The 24,790-nt window shown below is 37.7% G+C and overlaps 1 protein-coding gene across 1 annotated transcript in view; it reads right to left on the bottom strand.

The window, feature by feature from the left end:
* Positions 1–6,162: 6,162 nt before the first annotated feature.
* tegt (testis enhanced gene transcript (BAX inhibitor 1)) overlaps positions 6,163–24,790 on the bottom strand; it is a 40,279-nt gene continuing 21,651 nt past the window's right edge. The window contains exons 2-10 of the mRNA XM_028798614.2: positions 17,672–17,780; positions 16,921–17,029; positions 14,896–15,016; positions 14,610–14,658; positions 11,921–12,018; positions 11,651–11,730; positions 11,342–11,442; positions 10,639–10,714; positions 6,163–7,744 (exon numbers count right to left, since the gene is read on the bottom strand). Coding sequence (XP_028654447.1) covers positions 7,721–7,744; positions 10,639–10,714; positions 11,342–11,442; positions 11,651–11,730; positions 11,921–12,018; positions 14,610–14,658; positions 14,896–15,016; positions 16,921–17,029; positions 17,672–17,727 — 714 coding nt within the window. The 5' untranslated portion in view covers positions 17,728–17,780 and the 3' untranslated portion in view covers positions 6,163–7,720. The remainder of the gene's footprint in view (positions 7,745–10,638; positions 10,715–11,341; positions 11,443–11,650; positions 11,731–11,920; positions 12,019–14,609; positions 14,659–14,895; positions 15,017–16,920; positions 17,030–17,671; positions 17,781–24,790) is intronic.

Genomic DNA, 24,790 nt, shown 5'->3' on the forward strand with positions numbered 1-24,790 from the left:
CGCGTGTGTCTGCCTTCTGACCTCAAAAACGGTGTGCAGATTCAGGGGTCCTGGGACTAAAACTCAAAAAAAAAAAAAAACCAGGTCTTAGGGCTACATTTACAAGTAATTAGGGGAGAGGAGACCCGTAAACCTCTGGTCCAAAAAAAACCAAACAATTTCATATTTTTAAAAACCCAAAATTTCAAAGTCTAAAGGGTGAAAGTGACCCCTTTTATTGGCATGTCGTAATCTGGCCAATAAAAGGGGTCACTTGGCTCGACTTCTCACTGCATTCATAATGGCTAACACCCTAGTACTGTAAACGAGGAAAGAAATTCTAGAACAAGCGAAACCCAAAGAGCCCAAATTTGAAAAACAGGAGCCAGAGTCTGAAATCTGAACATGTGGAGAAGAACTGGATGGAAAGGTCAACAGGGGTTACAGCAGGGGTCTCAAACTCTGGTTCTGGAGGCTGCAGGTTTTCATTCGGTCCCTTTTCTTAATTGGTGACCACTTGTTGCTGCTAATCAACTCCTTTCCCTTTTCATGTTTTTTAAGATTTGTTCCTTTGAATTTCTTTATCGCCTCCTCTGCTTCATTTCTTTCCTTCAATGGCACCCAAACAGAATTGAAATGTGAAGTGAGGGAGCCAACAGAAGACCAACGAAGTCAGAGGCCGCAAACTCCAAGCAATTTCATTCTAACCAGTTGCTTAATGAGGCGCCGAGTCTTGTTGTTAATTAAACCCGTTCTTTAATTCCATGGCTTGTTGCTGCTCTCATGGTGCAATGGTAGACATTTCTGAAATTGTGGATTTACTCTTTTCTAAGAGCTCTGCTCAAATGTTTTGTGGACCTGAGCAGATCAGCATTCCCGAGACCTTCATTTTTCTTTATTTTCAGATATTGTATGATGGACACCAGTTGTTTTGGCTCATTTTATATCTCATTATTGTTTGGTTGCGAATTAAGGAAAAAGAAACAAGGGGTCTGAGTCTTCAAGAGCAAGTCAACTAAAATGAAATCCAAAGAAGTGAATTAGCAGCAAAAACAGATCACTCATTAAGAAAAGGGTTAGAATGAATACCTGCAGCCACGGTGGTCCTCCAGGACCAGAATTTGAGACCACCGGCAGGTGCATACAGCATGTGTCATTTAAGCACTTCCAGGTCAGGTAGAACCTCCTTAAAAAGGTTCTATTCAATAAGGGCGCGCACAAAAAGGCGACCTCAATTGAGCGCGGCGAATAAAGGCAAACGCAACAAAATTACTACAGAAAGTTTATTAGATAAAGGCGATGATTGAATGTATAAAAAGGTGAAAGCAAGAATATTAAAACATCCAATTAATTAAGGCATGAACTTCCAACTATTTCTAAAGCTCTCTATATTTCATTGTTTTCTGCTCTTACTCATTGTTGTGTTACACTTGATATTTTATTATTAGATAGATACATACTTTATTAATCCCAAGGGGAAATTCACAAATCCACATAAAATAAAGTGATAGTAGTGATCAATAAATAAAAATAGAAAAAGTACATATACACATACAATCATACATGGAGCTGCTGAAAAAGTTGCCACTTTCGGCAGCACCGGAACTAACTGACATTATTAATTACCTACTATTAACTAACTGACATTATTAATTATCTACTATTATTATCTATTAACTGACATTATTAATTATCTACTATTATTATCTATTAACTAACTGACATTATTAATTATCTACTATTATTATCTATCTATTAACTAACTGACATTATTAATTATCTACTATTATTATCTATCTATTAACTAACTGACATTATTATCTACTATTATTATCTATCTATTAACTAACTGACATTATTAATTATCTACTATTATTATCTATCTATTAACTAACTGACATTATTAATTATCTACTATTATTATCTATCTATTAACTCTGACATTATTAATTATCTACTATTATTATCTATCTATTAACTAACTGACATTATTAATTATCTACTATTATCTATCTATTAACTAACTGACATTATTAATTATCTACTATTATTATCTATCTATTAACTAACTGACATTAATTATCTACTATTATTATCTATCTATTAACTAACTGACATTATTATCTACTATTATTATCTATTAACTAACTGACATTATTATTTATCTACTATTATTATCTATCTATTAACTAACTGACATTATTAATTATCTACTATTATTATCTATCTATTAACTAACTGACATTATTAATTATCTACTATTATTATCTATTATTATTCGCCGCACTCAATTGAGGTCACCCTTTTGAAGCTCGCCTTTTTGTGCGTGCCCTTAAAAAAATGGGCCTACTCTCCCCACAGCACCCTCTGCTGGCACCCATGTAACCTCAACTCCAATCCCCAAGGTGCTGTGCGGGCTGCCCTCTAGTGTACTGCAGTCCTTCTCTTATAACAGCCCTGGCCAAGAAAGGTGCCCAGCAACCAAGCCAGCTCTAGGTCTCTCATCCAGGTAAGCAACCACTCTTCCTCCTGGTCAGGATGCCAGTCCACCCACCTTGGCACCTACACTATTTTTTATTTCTTCTTTAAAACTGACATGTATCAGGATGGGCACAAAAGCACACATATAGTAAATAGTCCAATAAACACAGCAACTTGCAAAAGTATTCACCCCTCTTGGTGTTTGTCCTTTTTTTGTCACATTACAATTCGGAATTAAAACCGATTTTCATTTGGATTTTGTGTAAAGTGCTCAACAATGCAGTCCAAATTGTTGAAGTGGAATGAAAGTAAAATCCCGTGTGTGTATCATACAGGGGGACTCAAAATTATGTTAGCATTTGAATGGCAGAAATTATTTACACCTGCCTTGGTGTTCTTAGCAGTGTCTCTCATTGCCTTGCAGCCCACAAAAGGACCCCTTGAGACAGAAGTCCCCACCGCTTGGATTGAATAGCAGGCTACACAGTAACTTGCAGTAGTGACTGTAGGACCCCTCGGCATGGAGTGTTCAACATTAACTCGGGTGCCCGAGTGGTGGTGGTGGTGGTGACGAGACAAAACCTTTTATTCTGCTGCAATCCTGGCAGATGGTGCCAGTGCATTAAGAAGGGTGGAGGCTCCATTAAGAAATGGCCTTAGAAAATAGGAAGATCCTTCACAAAACTGATAACTGTAGCTTGACTCCCCCTCGTGTTAAGAAAACAAGTCTGGAGTTTGCCCAACAGTAGATGGTGGACTCGCCAAACACACAGGAGAAGGTTTTTTTGGTCAGATGAGACTAAAATTGAACTTTTTGGCTGTCATAGGAAATGCCAACACTCCCCATCGCCCTGAGGTAACTAATCCCAAAGGGTCAGGAGTTGGTCGACTCCATGCCAATACCAATGGGCAGCAGTTCTCAGAAACAACAAAATATTAGTTCAGTGATTCAAAGGAATGTAAAATCTTGAACTAGTTTTCAGTTTATACAGTGAATGTTCAAGTTTGTCAAGAAGAATGCACACCCTAACAGCCTCATATTTCCTTTTCTTCACTTTCTGTAAAGCAGTTGGTCTCCAACTGCAGTCCTGGAGAGCTACTGTGGCTACAGATTTTTATTCAACCCCCTTTCCTTAATTAGTGACCAGATTTTGCTGCTAATTAACTCTTTGCCTTAATTTTAATTAATGTACAACTTAAGACTCAGGCCCCTTATTTTTTTCCCTTAATTAGCAACCAAACATTATTAAGACACAAAATGAACCAACACATAAACAACAACCTGCATCCATCACACAATAACTGGAAATAAAGAAAGGTGAAGGCCTCAGAAATGTTGATCTGCTCAGATCCACAAAACATTTGGACAGCGCTCTTTAAAAAGAAAATCAATAGTTTTGGAAATGCCTGCCATGGAATTAAATAACGGGTTTAATTAGCAAAGAGAATTGGCTTCAAATTAAGAAACTGAAAGAAGTGAATTTGTTTGGAGTTTGAGGCCCCAACTTAGTTGGTCATCTGTTGGCTCACTTCACATCAAATCTATGTTTAGGTGCCTTTATACATTTTATTTATATAGCGCCTTTCCCTTGCTCAAGGCACTTACAGAATATAAGAACAACAGCAGGGTATACAGTATATAGCGTTATACAAACCAGATAAATAAATGATTACGACAGTGAATTTAGAGAAAAAAAGCCTTTAATTTTAATTTAATTTAATTCCACCCGGGGGGGTAAACGTTAACATTTAACATTATACATAGTTATTGTCTGTTTTTCACCTGCATTATTATCATTCTTTAATATTTATTGTATCAGTATGCTGCTGCTGAAGAATGTGAATTTCCCATTGGGATTAATAAAGTATCTATCTATCTATCTAATTGATAGTCTCGCACACACACACATACAGGTTACATAAGCATCTAGAGAAGGGTGATAGAGCCTTTAAAGAAAAAAGGAATCATTTCAGCGGTCAGAGTCTCAAGAAAAACCAACTAAAATAAAGGTAAATAATTATAGTTAAGCTGGTTAAGTTTGCAGATGATGCCAAGATGGGTGGATTAGCAGACAATTTGGAATCCATTATATCATCACAGAAGGACTTGGGACAGCAGACAGGCTCGGGCAGATTTGTGGCAGATGAAATTTAGTATCAGTAAATGTAAAGTATTACACATAGGTTAGAATACACAATGGGTGGTTGGAAAATTGAGAGTCCACCTTAGAAGGATTTAGGAGTCATAGTGGACTCTAAGCTGTCGACTTCCCAACAGTGTTCAGAAGACATTAAGAAGGCTAACAGAATGTCAGGTTATATAGCGCCTTGATGTGTGGAGTACAAATCACAGGAGGTTCTGCTCAAGCTTTATACCACACTGGTGAGGCCTCATCTGGAGTACTGGGTGCAGTTTTGGTCTCCAGGCTACAAAAAGGACATAACAGCACTAGAAAAGGTCCAGAGAAGAGCGACTAGGCCGATTCCATGGCTACGGGGGTTGACTTATGAGGAAAGATTAAAAGAGTTGAGCCTTTACAGTTTAAGCAAAAGAAGATTAAGAGGTGACCTGACTGAAGTGTTTAAAATAATGAAGAGAATTAGTCCAGTGGATCGAGACTGTTATTTTAAATGAGTTCATCAAGAACACAGGGACACAGTTGGAAACTTAAGGGTAAATTTTGCACAAACATTAGGAAGTTTTTCTTTACACAAAGAACGATAGACACTTGGAATAAGCGACCAAGTAGTGTGGTAGACAGTAAGACTTTAGGGACTTTCAAAACTCGACTTGATGTTTTTTTTTTGGAAGAAATAAGTGGATAGGACTGGCGAGCTTTGTTGGGCTGAATGGCCTGTTCTCATCCAGAGTGTTCTAATGTTCTAATTAGCAGCAAACACTGGTCACTAATTAAGAAGAGAGTCAGACTGAAAATTTGCAAACACAGTAGCTCTCCAGGACTCGAGTTGGAAACCCCTGTCCTAAAGGAATAACACAAATGTGAACAATTTTTCTTCAAGTTTTGATTTGGAATAGAATGTGCGGTATTCCCAATGCATTTGCGTGTATGGAAATAAAAGCGATGATCAGGATTGAGCTTTATTCACTTTTGGAAAAATTTGACATTTGTTGCTTTTAGTCCTGCAGAGAAATACATTAGTGTTCATCTTTTTTACCCAGAATACACAGTTTATGACTAAAAAACACAAATAACCCATTATTACCTCACTGTGCCAGTATCTTGTGTTTATTCAGCTGCAGTGAGAAGCCCAAAGTGCACAATAACACATTCAAATTAATCTTCCATCACCATTTCCAGCTCCCCCATCACATTAAGTGACTGCTTAAAGCCGTATTTATGCCCACCGACAGCTCTGCCTAAAAGGACAGTCCGACGGCTTGGAAGCAAACTAGTCACCCCATTCACCACTCAGCCGCACCCGACTACATACTGCTTGGCCACCTTCATCAGGAACAATGGCAGTGGTGAGATTCATTTATGTTTCACCCAATTATCCAAGGTCAAACGTCTTAAGAGAAGTTCACAAGATTAAACTACAAAAGGCACAACTGCTACAAATCCTTAATGCCACTCTGAACAGAACCAAAACCAGGAGATTCCAATGCACAACCAATAAGGCCAACTGTTTCACATCACTTCATGGAACTTGAGGGAAACAAAACACACAAAAGGCCCAACATAATTTAATCAAAGATTTATTTTAACAAATTAACTTTTCTGTACTCATTGATGTGTCTCACCCATCCCCCCAGCGACCCCACCCACCCATTTCACAGTATTGACAAGTTGATCAGTTTTCTATAGCTGCATTTCCCAATCCGTTTCTGGCACTCTACTTCCGAATGATCCATGCACGCCATCACCAGATGTGCTGCTAAATGTCACAAGCAGCTTTAAGTGCCTTTTAGATTTAATAAGAACATCTTCAATCATCTCCTCTGAACACTCGACAGATCTGTCAGAGGGTTACACATGAATGCTCCACTTTTATTTATAAAGTCAACAAGTCTTTTCTTTTTGACTCAGAGCAGAAAACAGTCAAGGATGCTGCTTTTAGGGTGATGGGTTTATTTAAGGTACAATTTAACGTGAACAATTCAGAAGGAAGAACAGCAGTCCAGAAGGTCTCACCCAGGAACGGATTGCAAAATACTACACTATAGTATAAAACAGTCCAAAACAAAATACCTGTAGATTTATGTTTTAATTGCATTTCTACTACCAAAAAAAAAAAAAGCTGTATAGGCCAACAGCATAAATTGTTAATATTGGCACTTATCAGGAAAACAATCATCTTCAGAAAAAGTCAATTAACATTATTTGGCTTCTTTGCGGTGGTATAAGCATGGTTTTATTTTTGTAAAGCGAGTCTACATACCTTCTCTGATTTAACTTTATGAACTCAAAGGTGGGTCACTCAAACTTCTTTATGTAAAGGCTGGCTGAAAGCACAAAGCATGATTCCCTGCATAAACAGCACATACTACCCTAATGTTGCTGTTGAAGGAATTTATAATAATTCTGGACACAAACACCCTCAGCTGAAGTATTAAAACAAGTCCCAAATCTCACCAATGGTTTTTAAGACGGAGCAGCTCACCTGCCTCTGTGAAGGGAAAAAAAAAAAAAAAAGACAAAAGCTGCAGGCTTTCCACTAAATTTAACATTTTACTGACCTCACCTCTTGCCACTTTGTATTATTTTCATTATATAAATTGGCAAATATGTATAATGTGCCAACAAGAGACACATAGCTAATGCTGGTTATAAATGCAAGAACCCAGATCAATTACAAAAGAAAAAGTTTTCAGTAGCGTGTTTTTCTTGAAGACTTAAAAATTTACCCCAAGTTCGAGTCGACATCTCAGCGTGGACTGCTGTGCATAATGGATTAAAGGCTATCAGTCATCGAACAGAAAAAAAAAGCCAGGAGTTAACAATAGGTGGAAGAGAAGCAAGAGATATCACGTGTGCATACTGCACCCAATGCTAGACAGATTTAGCCATACAATTCTACAGGGACTCCTTCAAAATATTTGAAGTGCCTCCCCACCGCTGGACCACCAAGCTATTACTATCTTCAGATACATTCCGCATTGAAGCCAAACAAAGAAGAAAAATTTAGAATATTTAGTTGGGAAAGAATATTGTAGCTATGAAATATAAAGCACCACAACATTTTGGATGTTATTCCTTGCTGCATTAATCTTTGCAGAACGGTTGAGCTGCCTTTTATTTTATTTCTTCTCTTTCTTCTTGTCCTGAAGAAGGAAAAAAAAAAGTTAACTTTGTGCTTAGGAAAATCATGAATACAACAGCCACTAAAATGCTTATAAAGAACATTACAAACAACACTTTTACGTGTTTGAACCAAAAAAAAATAAATTAATCCATAACCTGTTTTGTCATTTTGTTTTTTTTTTTTTTTTACATTGGCATCACTTAAACTGACGTGGTACAATTTCCATCAGAAAGACACAAGTGGCAGATGTAGGGGTTCTAGTAAAGTTTAATTGAAGACAAAGTACATCAAATCAAAATCAAAAGACCTTTGTTTTTTTATTTGATGGTGAGACCACCACTCATAAATCATAAATCCAAACACCGACCACTAATGCACCAGACATTCATTTACAACATATGGCAGACCTGTGTTTAGTGAATTTGTGGGAATCCAGCATGAATTCTTGTGTGAAGAATTTAAAAGGAAAAACCACTCTGACAGTACACCTACACTATTTTTGAAACTAAAATACTATGCCTCCATGCAAGTGACGTAAATTTGAAATTGATATTTGTACAATGATCAGGATTACGTATTCAACAATGCACTGCTATATTTTGAGAATAAATAAAAGCTTTACTTGTATGTTTTTGAATTGGAATCATCTCAAAAGGTAATAGATTAATGTTATTTTTCAAAGAGGGAAATACAGAAACTCAAAACTGCAGGTACGGCTAGATTTAAAACAAAGAAGGTTAACTGGGAGAAAATTCCCCCTGACACAGTGTGGGAGGCAGTCTGCAGAAGCCCCTTCAGTTTGTTGCCTGAAAATAGAAAGTCAGGCTCCGTTCTCTGGAATAGAATTCAAGGGGCAAAAGCTCAGCCTTGTCTTTAAAAAGCAGGTTGAAATAATGAATTACTCTTTATAGAATTTGGTGAAATTCAAGGAAAAGTATAACATGCTTGGAAACAACTCCAGTGCCGAGATGAGATCAGTTATGAATTAGTCTAAAGAAGGTACAAAAAAAAAAATAAGAAATGGGCGTATGGATAGATCAATATGGAGAAACAGTCCATTGTATGCACATATACAGAATAAAGATGTTCTTTTGTACAGACACCACAAAAATATTTAAAAGCCAATAAAGTAGTGCAGATATACAGTATGTGTATTAAATACAGGCATATAGAACGTCTTTTGCATTAATTGTTGTGTGTTACTTTGTGCATTCAATTTCACTATTGTATAAATATGTACTTTGGGCCTGTAAATAGAATACACCGAATGAGACTAAATATGAATACACACTTTGAGCGTGGCCATTAGCAGCTACAGTCATATGAAAAAGTTTGGAAACCCTCTCGGCCTGCATAATAATTGACTCTCCTTTCAACAAAAAAATAACAGTGGTATGTCTTTCATTTCCTAGGAACACTGCGGTGTTTTCCGAACAAAGATTTTTAGTGAAGCAGTATTCAGTTGTATGAAATTAAATCAAATGTGAAAAACTGGCTGTGCAAAAATTTGGGTGCCATTGTCAATTTGAATGCCTGTCACTGCTCAATGCTTATTACTTGCAACACCAAATTGGTTGGATGAGCTTGTTAAACCTTGAACTTCATAGATAGGCGTGTCCAATCATGATATATAAAAGGCATTTAAGGTGGTCAATTGCAAGTTGTGCTTCCCTTTGACTCTCCTCTGAAGACTGACAGCATGGGATCCTTAAAGCAACTCTCCAAAGATCTGAAAACAAGGATTGTTCAGTCTCAGTTTAGGGGAAGGCTACAAAAAGCTATCTCAGAGGATTAAACTGTCAGTTTCATCTGTAAGGAATGGAATCAGGAAATGGAAGGCCACAGGCACAGTTGCTGTTAAACCCAGCAGGTGTGGCAGGCCAAGAAAAATACAGGAGCGGCATATGAGCAAGATTGTGAGAATGGTTACAGGCAACCCACAGATCACCTCCAAACACCTGCAAGAACATCTTGCTGCAGATGGTGAATTCTACAATTCAGCACAATTTGCACAAAGAACATCTGTACGGTAGGGTGTTCCACACTATGTTCCAAGAAAAACACCTGCTACCTACTCTCAAATTTGGTGGAGGTTCCATCATGCTGTGGGGCTGCGTGGCTAGTTCAGAGACTGGGGCCCTTGTTAAAGTCGAGGGTCGGATGAATTCAACCCAATATCAACAAATTCTTCAGGATAATGTTCAAGCATCAGTCAAAGTTTAAGTAACACAGGGGTTGGATATTCAAGACAATGACCCAAAACAGTTCGAAATCTACAAAGGCATTCATGCAGAGGGAGAAGTACAATGTTCTGGAATGGCCGTCACAGTCCTGACTTGAATATCAGCGAAAATCTATGCGATGATTTGAAGCAGGCTGTCCATACTCGGCAGTCATCAAATTTAACTCAACTGGAGAGATTTTATATGGAAGAATGGTCAAAAATACCTCCATCCAGAAACTCATCAAAGGCTATAGGAGAACAGCGTCTAGAGGCTGTTATATTTGCAAAAGGAGGCTCAACTAAGTATTGATGTAATATCTCTGTTGGGGTGCCCAAATTTATGCACCTGTCTAATTTTATGATGATGCATATTTTCTGTTAATCCAATAAACTTAATGTCACTGCTGAAATACTACTGTTTCCATAAGGCATGTCAGATATTAAAAGGAAGTTGCTACTTTGAAAGCTCAGCCAATGAGAAACAAAAATCCAAAGAATTAAGAGGGGCTCCCAAACTTTTTCATATGACTGTATTTTCTCTTTCACCGAGCAGAACAGCTACATTTAGATTTGTACAGTTTGTTTACAACATACAGCCTGGAATAAGAAGCAAACAAAGCAATGATTAAGTAAAAACGCTTGAAATGAGCTATGTAACAGTCTCCATAACCCCTGCACCAATGTAATACCTTCTCATTCGTGGCAAGAATCATCATAAGTTTTCTGAAGATGGTGATGAAATCGAGGAAGAGGTCAACACAATGCCTAATAGGACAAAGAAAAAATAGAGGTTACAGTATGAGCACTTCCAGAATGGTACACTTATTTTAATTACACCCTAAACCAGATTAAAATAATCTGGACAACAGCTCAGTTAGGATCTTGTTAATATCAAATGCTCTGCAACCGTTTTCCGTTTCATAAAGTAAATTTCATAATGAAATTATGAAGCAAAGTACAAGCAACAAACTGCAAGTTTTGGGGTAATGGCTGTGGACTGCCTGCACTATTCAAAACATCTTTACATGTTTTAAACAAAATAGTCTGAACTCTTAAAGGACATACTTAATATCTTGGTATACACTGCAGATCCTGAAATGGCAATTCTGATAATATTTCATTGCTGCTAATAAAAACAATTTGCACTGCAAGTGTGGCATACTTGCACTAAATTAACGCCACTGGTTTCAAAGCTCTGGGTATACTTTCTATATGTATATTAAAAAAAAAGAAAAAAAAAAAAAGATGCAAAACTGCAAACCAGGGTATGAGCAAACCAGTTTATAAGATGAACAATATGCTAAAATGGACAGTGTAAATTTTAAATAAAACCTAAATCTGTAGCTTTTATTGTCTTTTTAAAAGCAAGACATTCACTGAGGAAGTTCCTACCAGATATAATCTTTGTCTCCCATCTCTGCTTTCTCAATAATAAGCTGTGTGTCAAAAAGTACAAATCCACACATGACCACAAGTCCAAGATACATGTGTGCCTAGAAGACGACAAAAAAAAAGAGCCATAATTCAAACACCCATTGGAAATGCAATTCAGGCCGAAGTAGGGGAGCTTCAGACAGTTTGAAAACACCAATATTCTTGAAGGTTTCTGTGCTTTAACATCACAGACACCATTAAACTTGTGTCATGAAATAGTCTGAAGCCTGAGGGGATGTAGAATACTTAAATGCAATCACCACCTACCTTGAAAAGCATCACTGAGCCATAGAACATGTTGAACATGGACAGCAACAGTAAGACAGACAAGCCAGACATCAGAGTGCCTATATTATTATTTAAAATAAATAAATAAATAAATAAAGTTAAGGCCTTCACAGTTAAATTGCAAGTAAAATTGAGTTTCAGAAATTCCAACATACAACAGATATAAAAATATGAACTTAAATTTGTATTAAAATTACAAAAAAAACAACAACAACAACAAACAAACAGACAGATAACTGGTCCATTTACCTCCAAGAAAAAGGTAACTTCTACGCTGAGCATAAAGGGCACTCAAGGTAAAGCAGGCAAAGATCACAGAAGTACCCAGGAAGGCAGTCACAATTATGCTGAAAGAAAACCAGGAAGGAGGAAATTACCAAAGCAGGCAAATTTATAGTATTACAAAACATTTTTCTGGATTTTGCACCTACAACTTTTCACATACTACAAAATTTGGGGATTGCTTTTTGGAAACACATTAAAGTGGAACATAAAACAAAACAAAGAGTGGTAGGATGCAGTAATGATATACCATACTTAATGTTCTCAGTTCTACAGGTAGCATTAAACCAATGCTTAGTTACTTCTCAACTATTTGTGACCGATCTCCCATTAAACGATACAGAAATACACCACTTATTCTAAAGTACTCTTTACAAGACCAACAAGAGCGTTGATGCTTAATAGGGATGAGGCATCTACAAAGTAAGGTTTAACAATGTAAACTTTGTTCTACCATCATTGGAAAGCTGGAGGCAAGTGACAACTTTCAAACTAAGACTAATGCTGTTGAATGTTTATGTTAAAAGACGGCATTGAAAATGGGAAAAAAAAGGTTTGGCAATGAGCAGATTGGTTAATAATGGATTTTTGTTTTGAGTTTTTAGAAGACATGGTATGTAGATAACCGTTCTCGATGTCACATTCAATCCTTCGGAGAGAAGACAGATTAGGAATACAACAAAAACAATGCAGTCCCTGCTTTATGTGAAGTAAGAATCTGTTTAAGCCTAACAATGTTCAAGGGTAACATTGAATACTGGCTGACTTAACACCATACAGAAAAAAAATCAGAATACAGTACAGAAAAAAAAAAAAAAAAAAAAAAAAAATACTCCACTCAATAATTCACTGACCAACCAATGTCAAAACTGCTTTACTGCTAGGAGGCAATTTTAATCCTGAATAATGCAGAGGAAATGTGCCAAGCATAACGTTGAGGATAACAGGCCATCCAGCCAAATGTTTCTTACCATTCCCTAAAGCACCTATTATATATGGATCAGTTAAAATTTTGGGACATCTAAAGTGTTAATTTTTGACTAAAACTACTGTATAACTTTTATTTATTTATTTATTTATTTTAAATAAAATTAATACTTCTGGGTACTGTGTAAGCAGCCGCCGCCTTTTTATAGAAGCTCAATGTTCTTTCGTTTTTTCTTTCCGTTTCTAAACTTGTTATACTAGTTACTTGTCTTGATTAAGATTAGATTTGATCTGGCTTCTCAATGATAGCAGCCACTACAAATCTCACAAATGGGAGTTTAAATTTACCCATGCTCTGCAGCCAACCCAAACCCAGGCGCCAACTCGTCTCAACTGCCCTTCGAATAGGCTGAAAACTTGGGAGGGGTCACAAAGAGGACCAGGAGACTACCTATTGTATGCAACACCTGGAAACGTAACAGACATGAGAAAATAAAAGCAAGGTATGCTAAAAACACCTGTAAATTAGACACTCGTGCTGCAATCACAAGCGACTAAACAGTCCTGTTTCACTCTACTGTGGTTTCACTGAGATGGAGAGGGTGAAGTGATAATTTCACAGCCTTGGGTAAAAACGATAGAAATTCTTTAAGGGGCTGCAGCCAATTGCTCTTGTGTCATGTTAATGCACTGATTACAGCTGAAAGTAACACTTTCAGGACTGGTGGCTCACCTTGTCTTGAAAAGTATTTATCTCTGTTTATTTGACAGAGGATTGATTATAAGCAATCCACAGCAATCTGAGGACACCTTGTACTAAATAACATTTGTAAAATTTACTCAATAGAGAAAGTAAATGTATATGTATGTTCGCTTTACTGCATTGTGCTTTCGTGTCTCTCTCTTTCCTGTAATATTGTGAGATCGGCCACATTCTACACCCATCCAACTTCTTTAGGTGCCTTGCTATTAATTTTGTTGCTCTTCCTTACTAAACAGATTAAGTTTAAGCAATAAACATTGATAAGAGGCTGTCAACTGAGTTATTTACAATGAGATTTTCATGGGACTTTGAATTTTTCAGTACAACGGTAGCTCTGCCAGTCAGAGGATTTAATGCAAAACTGTAGTGACTCTTAAATTTGCTTTTTGTGCATGTATGCAGTATTCGAAAAAGATGAATACTGGTAAGCAGCACACAAAGTGCCAAGAAAAGCAACTCTTTTATGCTCACTACGCTTCCAATCAGTATATGGGCCAAATTGAATCAAATCTGGCAAGGACCACAAAATAAAGCATGAACCAGTCAGACAGCAATTAGAGCAGGGTATTTGGAATTTGGTTTTCACCTGTCCATACCATAACGCTCACGCCATGCTTAATGCATAGCAATTTCAGAAATCTTTTCCGGGGGGTTGGAAACGACAGGCTAGTGTGGATGAAAGGTGAAAATGGAGACAAATGTCTACGTTTTTAAATGAAAATGTAGTAGTGTGGATGAGGCCTATATTAGCCTGATAATCCTTTTGGATTATCAGGCCTATATTAGCCTTATAATACTTTTGGATTAAATGATAAATTTCTTGCAATCAGTGTGAAATTAGATATTTGAAGTGAGGATGGGAATCTACACTAAACCGGTCATTTCCAACACAATTTTTGTATATAGAAATAAAATAAAATGAACAACACACAGAATTTACAAAATAAGCACTGATAATATACTTACCTTGGATTAACAGAGATGACAAAATCCATTGCTGGGCCCAAACCAACACCTATAAATAAACAAGAAATAAGCTCAAGACAGCGAGTCTTTTAGCTCTGACACTTATTAATAGACCACTTCCAGGGACAGAGCAGTTTGGCTATAGGTAGTAGTGCTCTCTCTCAGTGTAAAGCAAGGGGAAGAATTAAAGCATGCCACACGCATGCCTACTGGACCAATGCAACTGAAACAAGGACACACCTTTAATAAGACAAAGCTAAGTTTGAACAATCAGAAGTCAGTTTACCTGTGAAGAATGCAAACCCACAAAGGATTGCAAGTCTCTTCTTCTCTGTTTCAAGACTGTGTGGAGTCATTGCCAGCCAAATCATCAAGCCTATTGAGCCTAAAAAGGAGAGTAGGCCACCCTACAAAATTAAACACAGTGCAATTAATATCAAGAAAAATAATTGATAAATACAAAACACAATTATCTGAAAAGAGTAGCTAAAATCCTTAATGATTAAACAGCATTCATTCACTTTAATTTAGTGGAGTATGACTCACACAGAAACCTATACTTGTGTAGACTGCAAAGTGGCAGCCATGTTTTCAAGCAGGACCAGAAAAGTATACTATTGGTTAACAATGGGAAAAACAAATACCTGACAGGAAAAAATGGTGACCTATAACACAAACAAAGCCTTTTGGTAATGAAAGACCAAAATTATTCCACATCTGTACATTCCTGCCATGGTAAAAGTTATGCCTTATAAAAGCTGCTCACAAGTTTTATAGCCATGACAACTTTTGCTCGAGAAACTCATCATGTCTGAAATATTTCCAAGTGACCTTATTAGCCCTGCAGTCATTTAAAGTCATCTATAATTAAATACATGAATTGCACAATGCACATTCACATATTTTCAGGATATAGTTATGAAGAGCAGAAACTGTTTTATGTATTTGCCTACAGTGGTTTGAAGATTGCAGGTCTGAATTTCCTCACTGGATTAAAGAAGTTGGAATTTCTGTTCAAAATTTCCTGGAAAGCTATACATCTTGCCTGAAGAAGGGGCCAAAGGTGTCATTTTGCTTGACTTTTCACTACATTCATAATGGCAAACACGGTACAACACCCTAGTACTACTGGAAAGCTATGTAAAAGACTAGAACAGACACTTTCAGTTTCTACAGGGACACCGAAGCTTCTGTTTATTTTATCTTCTAGACAGCTTTCATGATTAGAAAACAATTACTGTCAATATTGATGAATTATTTTATCTAAACACTAGTTCACATAAGGTTTAACTGTTTTTGTTTACAAAGAAATATATTTACCAAACAAGAAAAACAATTCAGCCCATTTATTTAGCTAATAGCCATGATATTCCAATAGCTCATCTAGATTGTTCTTAGAGGTTGTCGGTTTCGGCCTCAACTCCATGTCTCGGTAGTTTGTTCCACAGTCCCACAACTGTTTGTATAAAGGAAGTGCTTCCAGGCTATACTCTTAAACAACTGCATCCAGAATAATGGAAAACAAAAGCTAATTTTGGCCCACTTTAATGTGTTTGAGCTCATAATTAAGCATCTGCTTCAATACAATGTTTGGAAAGATGGAACTAAAAAGAATCAACATCCTTTTGTTCACATTTCCAATGATTTAATTACACTCCATAATATCAGAAATACCTGCTGGAGCAACTAACAACTAAATGATGTGTTTCATTAATAGCAAAGAATGCTGTAGAACTTTGGCTGGAGTGTGCACATCAGCAGGGAATGACTGTAAATACATATCCAATAAATGAATTTTAAACTTCTTTAATGCCTCAGGTTAATTTTCTCCATGTCTGTATCACAGTTAGTGTTACATTTTCCTTTTCTGTGCTGTTATCTAACCATGTGAAAAGTGGCTTTTTTTTACTGAACTGTGAAGGCAAGCAAATCAATTTCTTTGGAAAAATCTTCTTGAAAGAGCTAAAGAATAGTTTTACTTTCATGAAACTTGAATCTAAAGTTTTTACAGGTAGTCATATTTTTTAACTGTGGTATGTAAATTAAATGTAAAATATAAAAGACTGCATTATTAACTTGGAAGACTTCAGCAACAAACTAAGCCAGATGATACCATCTGATATTTTTATGCCAAGGAACTAGATGGTTCCACGATATTACTGACTTGCTATGCGCATTGAACAATTTTCCTTAAATAGTAAACAAGGGTTTCAAAAGAATATAATGGTCAGAGAATCAACATACAACCCAGCCACATTTTCTAAAACACAAGATGAATGCAGATGAATGGTCAATTAGAATCAAATCATACCTGAAGTAACCTCGTGAAAACATGCACATAGGCTCCAACTCCGGCCACCAGCATGCAGATTGTCAGACTGGAGTAGACATTTTTCAGATGTTGCTGGGTGGAGCGAGATCTACAAGAGTAACGATATAAAAGACAAGCGACTGTATATGTCAACAGAACAGGGTTTGAAATAGCCAGGACATCTTTAAGAGAGGACACAGCTAAGCATGGCTCATCTGCAGAACTGCAAAACTCAAAACATGGACAGGGTGTGTACCAGTTTTGCTGGCAGCAAGAAGCTGGGATCCTCATTTTAAATTGCCTTTATTAATATTAAAATATTTTACCTTGCTTACTAACATCAGCACTACATTATGCTTAACCTGTAAATCTGCAAACACCTGAGGTGGCTGGTGGAAAAACATATTTGTATAGATTTTTAAATATGCAGATTTATATGGAAACACTACACCATGTTTAGATTCTATTTTAATATCTGCATGGTTCCCTAAGCCTGTCACTTTTATAGAAGTATTGAAAGTTGGACTGAAAAACAATACAAGTAATAAATCCATGCAAAATGTAACAGAAATGTACAACAGAGCCAAAAAATAAAAAAGATTCAAATATAAAGTCTAATACAAAGGAGGTGGTCAGTAACTAAGATGTCATTCAGCAGAAACAGGAAAACTGCAATGGGTTTGATAAACTCGGTCAGCCATTAGTATTAATGTGAATGTCAACTCATTAAATGAAACCTGGAAAAACTTACATTTGTGAAAACTTCATCAAAGCATCGAAGTTGATATTCCGGTCAAACACATTCATCTTTGCTTGTTAAGTGACAGTCTCCCTTCTTTCTGTGTATTTTCTTTAAGTACCTACAAGACAAAAAAAAAATGTAAGCTTGTATTGCTAATTAGGAACAAAGACATTTTATAAAAATGGACAGCAGGCTTATATAAAACAGATTTCTTAATCCACCTTACACTCCACAGCTTTATACAATTCCAATAAATATCAATTTGTCTTTCCAAATTCTTAGCTGTGTCTTTTAAACTGACTAATCAAAACTAAACGTCAAAACTAAAACTCTATTCCACTGGCCACTGATCTCCTTTTCAAAAGCACTGACGACCGATATGGTGGACGGTTTTAAATAAACCTAAACCAAAACACAAAGCTACCCCTTTATTGGTTTTCACATATCGTCAGTTCACAATGGTGACCTACTCTATAAGTGGAAATGAATGTGGACGTAGATGCAAATACTTGGGGGGTCCACATTATTATATATTATATATCTCTCTCTCTTTACACAAAGAACGATAGACACTTGGAATAAGAGACTAAATAGTGTGGTAAACAGTATGACTTTAGGGACTTTCAAAACTCAACGATGTTTTTTTGGAAGAAATAAGTGGATAGGACTGGCGAGCTTTGTTGGCCTGAATGGCCTGTTCTTATCCAGATTGCTCTAATACATGGTTCACTGAAGCTGGAGGACCATACTATACCGGGCCATTGCGCTGAAATTAAAGGAAGCCTTTTAAGACTGGCCAGTAAATCAAAACAGCCAAGCACTTTGGTGTCTACCAAGCAGCCACATAACATTTACTTTCTGTAGTATAGATTCTATGCATTTCAGGTAGACTTTCCTGCTTGCTTGTTCATTCTTTTGACAACAAGTTCAGTCAAATAGAATACTATTGTGTATACACACACACACACACACACACACACTCCCCACACGGAGCAGTAGTCTCACTTCCTTTCATTGACTGTGCTACTCTTCAAAACTTGTGGCTTTCAACATAAATCCAATCGACGAGCTGCTACGTTACACAAAGACGAAAATTCAAATGGTGACAATAAAAACAAGTACAAATTCTAGTGTATCTGAATGTAGCTTACATGTTTTGAGTGCTACATGTATGTTCATGCCACATGTGCTTGTTGGCATTACTTCCTTTTCACATTTGTTTGTTCATGGTACATCTTCAAAGACTGAACAGCTTATGACTTGTGAAAAGACATCTTAAAAGGAAGCAGCCTAACAGGTAAATGTGGCACCATTCACAAAATTGGGGATTCTCCATGTGCATTAAACAGATACACAAAGATAAAGTGGAACAAGGTGTTTCTGAAGATATTGGTGCTAGCATACCTTTGCCTGTTGTTTGACTATTTGTCCATGCCAGTCATGCCTGTCATCAATGTGCACATGTAGCCACTTCCTCTACTTTTTGCTTCTGCAGTCTGCATTATTAACTCATAGGTGTATTAAATGTTCTTTTTGTTTTAGGCGGGTTCTTTCTTTTGTGAAAGTGGACAGTAATGTTTATTGAAACACTTTCTGAAAGTGTAACTTTTAATTTCCAACCGTTTTGATGCACACACTGTTTAAATTCATTAACAAGAGCTCATCAACAAAGAAACCTACAAAACAGAATGTAAGTGCAGTAAAACAGTAGCAATAAAGATTTGTTTATTGACACCTACAGTGGGGGAAATAAGTATTTGATCCCCTGCTGAATTTATAAGTTTGCTCACTTTCAAAGAAATGAACAGCCTCTCATTTTGAAGTTAATTTTAATGGAGAGAGACAGAATATCAACTAAAAATCCATAAAAAAAAAAAAACACATTACATAAAAAAGTTATCGATTGATCTGCATGTCATTGAGTGAAATAAGTATTTGATCCCCTACAACCCAGCGGGAATTCTGACTCCCAAAGACTGGCTGTGTTCCCATATGGGACACAGATTACAATCAGATACTCCTGATCTCAACTCATGATGTGTATAAAGCACACCTGTCCACAGAATCAATTTCTTCCATTCCAACCTCTCCAACACCAAAGAGCTGTCAAAGGACGTCAGGGACAAGGCAGGAATGGGCTACAAGACCATCAGCAAGAAGCTTGGCGAGAAGGTGACTGTTGGTGCGACTATTTCAGAAATGGAAGAAACATAAAATGACTGGAGCTCCATGCAAGATCTTGCCTTATGGAGAGAGGATGATCATGAGAAAGGTGAGGGATCAGCCCAAAACTACACAGGAGAAGCTTGTTAATGATCTGAAGGCAGTTGGGACCACCAGAGTCTCCAAGAACACCATTGGTAACACTACGCCGTAATGGATTAACATCTTGCAGCGCCCACAAAGTCTCCCTGCTCAAGCCTCATGTACTGTACAGGCCAGTGAACATCTAAATTATTCAGAGAAGGCTTGGGAGGAAGTGCTGTGGTCAGATGAAACCAAACTTGAGCTCTTTGCCATCACCTCGATCCACCAAGTTTAGAGGAAGAGAAATGCAGAGTATAACCCCAAGAACACCATCCCCACAGTTGAGCACAGAGCTGGAAACATTAGGCTTTGGGACTGTTTTTCAGACGGAGCCACGTACCGTAAAATTTTGGACGAAAACCTCCTTCACTCAGCCAGAACATAAGATGGGCATTCTGGCATGACAACGACCCAAAACATACTGCCAAGGCAACAAAGGAGTGGCTACAGAAGAAGCACATTAAGGTCATGGAGTGGCCTAGCCATTGTCCAGACCTCAATCCTATAGAATATCTGAAGCTTTGAGTTGCCAAGTGGCAGCCAAGAAACTTAAAGGATTTAGAGAGTTTCTGTAAAGAGGAGTGGGCCAAAATCCCTCCTGAAATGTGTGCAAACCTGGAGACCAACTACAACAAACGTCTTACCGCTGTGCTTGCCAACAAGAGTTTCTCTATCAAGTACAAAGTCATGTTTTGCTTGGGTATAAAATCCTTATTTCACTCAATGACATGATGCAGATCAATTAATAACTTTTATGTAATGTGTTTTTTTTAATGGATTTTTGGTTGATATTCTGTCTCTCTCTATTAAAATAAAAAACTTAAAAATTAAAAAGTTTATTTCTTTTTAAGAGAGCAAACATACATATTCAGCAGGGGATCAGATAATTATTTCCCCCAGTATAAGAACTTTGTACAATAACATCTGAATGACTATACAGTAATCCCTCGCTACTTCGCGGTTCACTTATTGCGGATTCACGACTTCGCGGATTTTATATGTAAGCATATCTAAATATATAACGCGGATTTTTCGCTGCTTCGCGGGTTTCTGCGGACAATGGGTCTTTTTACTTCTGGTATTTGCTTCCTCAGTTGGTTTGCCCAGTTGATTTCATATAAGAGATGCTATTGGCGGATGGCTGAGAAGTTACCCAATCAGAGCACGCAGTTAAGTTCCTGTGTGCTGCTGATTGGCTCAGCGACGGAGTGCTGCATTAACCAGGAAGTCTCATCTCACTCATTCAGCATTAACGTGCTCTTGCTACTGCATTCAGGGGCTTATCACCTTCATCGTCATCATTTTTACTGCGCAGCATATTCATCACCATCATCACGTCATATATAGCTACGTGTACTTCGCTATACAGTAAGTGTAAACTTATCTACCGATTTCATATTGCTTAGCAGTTGTCCCTGTTATTAATAGAGTAAAGGGTGGGTTGTAAACAATACAGGGAGGGTTTAAAAACGTCCAAATACACGTTAAATAATTACATAAATATGGTGTCCCTACTTCGCGGAAATTCAGTTATCGCGGTCAGCCTTGGAACCTATCTCCCGCGATAAGTGAGGGATCTCTTCGGTTTCCTTTTCCGGTGTCCTGTTGGTGGTGGCATCTACCCAAAGCACCATGATGTCCCAACAATGATGGATGGATTAAAATCCAGAAGTCTGTATGACCATCAGCATCAAGTGACTCCGTGAAAAACCCGAACTACAAAGAGGACTATTTCATTTATGTTAGGTAGAATGCCCAGAGGGGACTGGGCGGTCTCGTGGCCTGGAACCCCTACAGATTTTATTTTTTTCTCCAGCCTTCTGGAGTTTTTTTTTTGTTTTTTCTGTTCACCCTGGCCATCGGACCTTACTCCTCTATGTTAACTAATGTTGTCTTATTTTAATTTCTTATTTTGTCTTTTATTTTTCTTCTCTTCATTATGTAAAGCACTTTGAGCTACTTTTTGTATGAAAATGTGCTATATAAATAAATGTTGTTGTTGTTGTATTACTGTACCATTAAAATAAATGTAATTATCTACTCTTCTTTGACCTTAAACATTTACTCAGGCAGTTTCCCCTACCTATTACATTGGGTGTTGGAGCTGAATTATGGAAATCTTTTTTGGGGGGGGGATGGGGTATATCAGGGCATGTGGTGGTGGAGTTACCTTTTGAAAATGTTTAGAAAGGCCAGTTTGAAGCCACAGTGATGCCCACAGAAATCTGTGCTACATGTTATTCAACGGTCTTAGGAAAATGCAGCAATGGCAGAAGCTTGAGAACAAGCACACTATCTAAAAAGAGTGCAATTACTTTTAAACTACTGTGACATTTCAGTGCTTGCACACGACTGCACTACCCTTAAAAACACATTTTATTGACTTTTGAATGTGTGCCAATCTCAGGGGCTATTGAACAAGTGCAAGAAGAGTCATCTTTATATAGTTTACCTATATTTTGTGTGTGTGTGTAATGCTGTTTTGAAAAATTCTGTATGCTAAATGACTCGTAACATTTGTTTTATTTTGCTTGTTTTTATTTTAGAATTAAGATAATGGCTCTTAACTTAAGGGCTAACAGCACATGTGGGAAATGTCCTGTAACTGAAATTTTTTTTTTTTGTTCTTTATTTCGCCTTATACAATTTCTTGTATTAAGAATTTGTTAGTTTTCACATACCCCTTGGGGTCAGAGCGCAGGGTCAGCCATTGTACAGCGCCCCTGGAGCAATTACAGGTTAAGGGTCTTGCTCAAGGGCCCAGCAGAGTAGGATCTCTTTTGGCAGCGATGGGGATTTGAACCGGCAACCTTCTGGATACCAGCCCAGATCCTTAGCCTCAAAGTCACCACTCTGCCCTAAATAGCAGGCAGGTGCAGATGAGCTCATTAAGAATAGCTCATGAATATTCAGGAGATTGTTCTCCAGGAAGTAGTTATAATTCTGGAGTATATGCAACAGACATGGACAGGAATTATGGGAAAATAAGAATAAAATGTTAAGAAGTGTGTCATTGTTTATTAGAAAATGTATGGTTAAGCTTAGATAAACTACCCATTGTGTTTGCAAGATTATGTAAAACTAGCCAACCCGCATAATTATGTATTGATGGGTGAACACTTCCTGAACGACAGTTTTCCAAATGGCGTGGGTTTGAGGATACGACTGAGTGAATGAAAAGATTGACCTCTGGAGAGAGCAACATATAATTGTCCGTGACTGAAAGCGGGATCGTCTGTGATGAAGAAGACCACGCTGGTGAAAGTTACTTCGTCGGTAGGGATAAGTGTCAGTACTTGTAGATTAAGGTGTAGCGAGTCTTCGTTGTTGACGCTTAATATAGCTTGTGTACTGTGATATTTCCGGAGTCACAGCTGAGAAACACTTTAATGTCTTTTAAGCACAGGGGAAAAAATGAACATGTGAAACATCCGTAATGTAATAAGCCACCAAGAAAGTAACATTGCAACAATGCTATCTACGACCCGATCGCTGTAAACAGAAGTGAAAACAAAATCGAGCCCGGTGCATTCTTTAACTGCCTTGTGGCGCTGTAGTAGTGCTGCTGCTTTGCAGTAAAGAGACTGTGGAAGATTTTGGGTTCGCTTCCCGGTTCCTCCCTGTGTGGATAGCGCTTTGAATACTGAACACCGCTATATCAATGAAATGAAGTATTATTATTCTTATGTGTCCAGCGCTCGCTCTCTCTCGCGTGCGCCTGTGTGTGTGTCGCTCGCTCGCTGCATGTGTTCCTGCAGGCATACGCCGCGTAATTATTTATTGATGGCTGAACACTTCCAGAAAGACACAGTTGTCTAAAAGGGGTGGGGTTTGACGATACAACAGTAAGTGAATGAAAAGATGGAACTCTGGAGACAGCAACATACAACTGTCCGTGACTGAAAACTGGTTTTGGCAGATACATGCATATCTTTTTGAAAGTTTGGCCCTGTGCCTTGTTAATTGTAAACGCAAAGGCCAATCTAACAGGAAATTGTCTTCGTGTAATAGTAAAAGGCAAATTATCCGCGACAAACAAACTGTTTTACAGTTTGCTGCATACCAATCCGCGGCATAGTATACGCCGCATAATCACGCCGCTTTTTAAATGTTTTTTTAAGCAGAGGGAAAAAAATGAACATTTGCAAAATCCGTAACGCTGCTTTCAGTAAGTACAATGCACACACGTTTAATTTGTCAGCCACTTTTTGCCAGCCGTCTTTTCTGGTTTGGGCTGGTTTTGCAGTATTACCGCTTGTGCATATTAAATCTTAAATTCCTTTGAGTAACTAATTAACTAACTAACACCCACCCACCCACACACACAGCTTGTGTGAAAAAAAATGCGCCCATTCTTTCATCATTTTGTTGCAGCCTATCAAAGACTTGCTGATCATGTTTTCTAGACTCAATATACATTGGCTTTTCACTCAGCGCTGGGGCGCGCATTCATCTCGGATTATTACATCCAGGTAGACTAATCTGCTACACGGCTGCGTTTGAAAAACCGACTTATCCCGGATGAGTTTCACCGGCATTAATGATTAGGAATCTGGTTAGAACAAAACCCTGCATCCACAGGGGTTCACCAGGACCGAGTTTGGGAAACACTGCTGAACACAGACGAAACCGACTTAGGTGAGGAGTTGGGGCGGGCAAAGTGGTTGCAGCTATTGATTATTCAATGTTGTTTGCCTGGGTGTCTGATCTGCTCAACGGGATCAGAAATAAAAGGAAAACAATGTGAAGGCAATGTCACAGGTGATCCTGTGGTATAGCAGGTCCCCTTCAAAAGGCCATTTTTAAATAAATAATCATCGC

This window comes from Erpetoichthys calabaricus, chromosome 3 (assembly GCF_900747795.2).
Source record: "Erpetoichthys calabaricus chromosome 3, fErpCal1.3, whole genome shotgun sequence".
In the NCBI taxonomy this organism is placed as follows: Eukaryota; Metazoa; Chordata; class Cladistia; order Polypteriformes; family Polypteridae; genus Erpetoichthys; species Erpetoichthys calabaricus.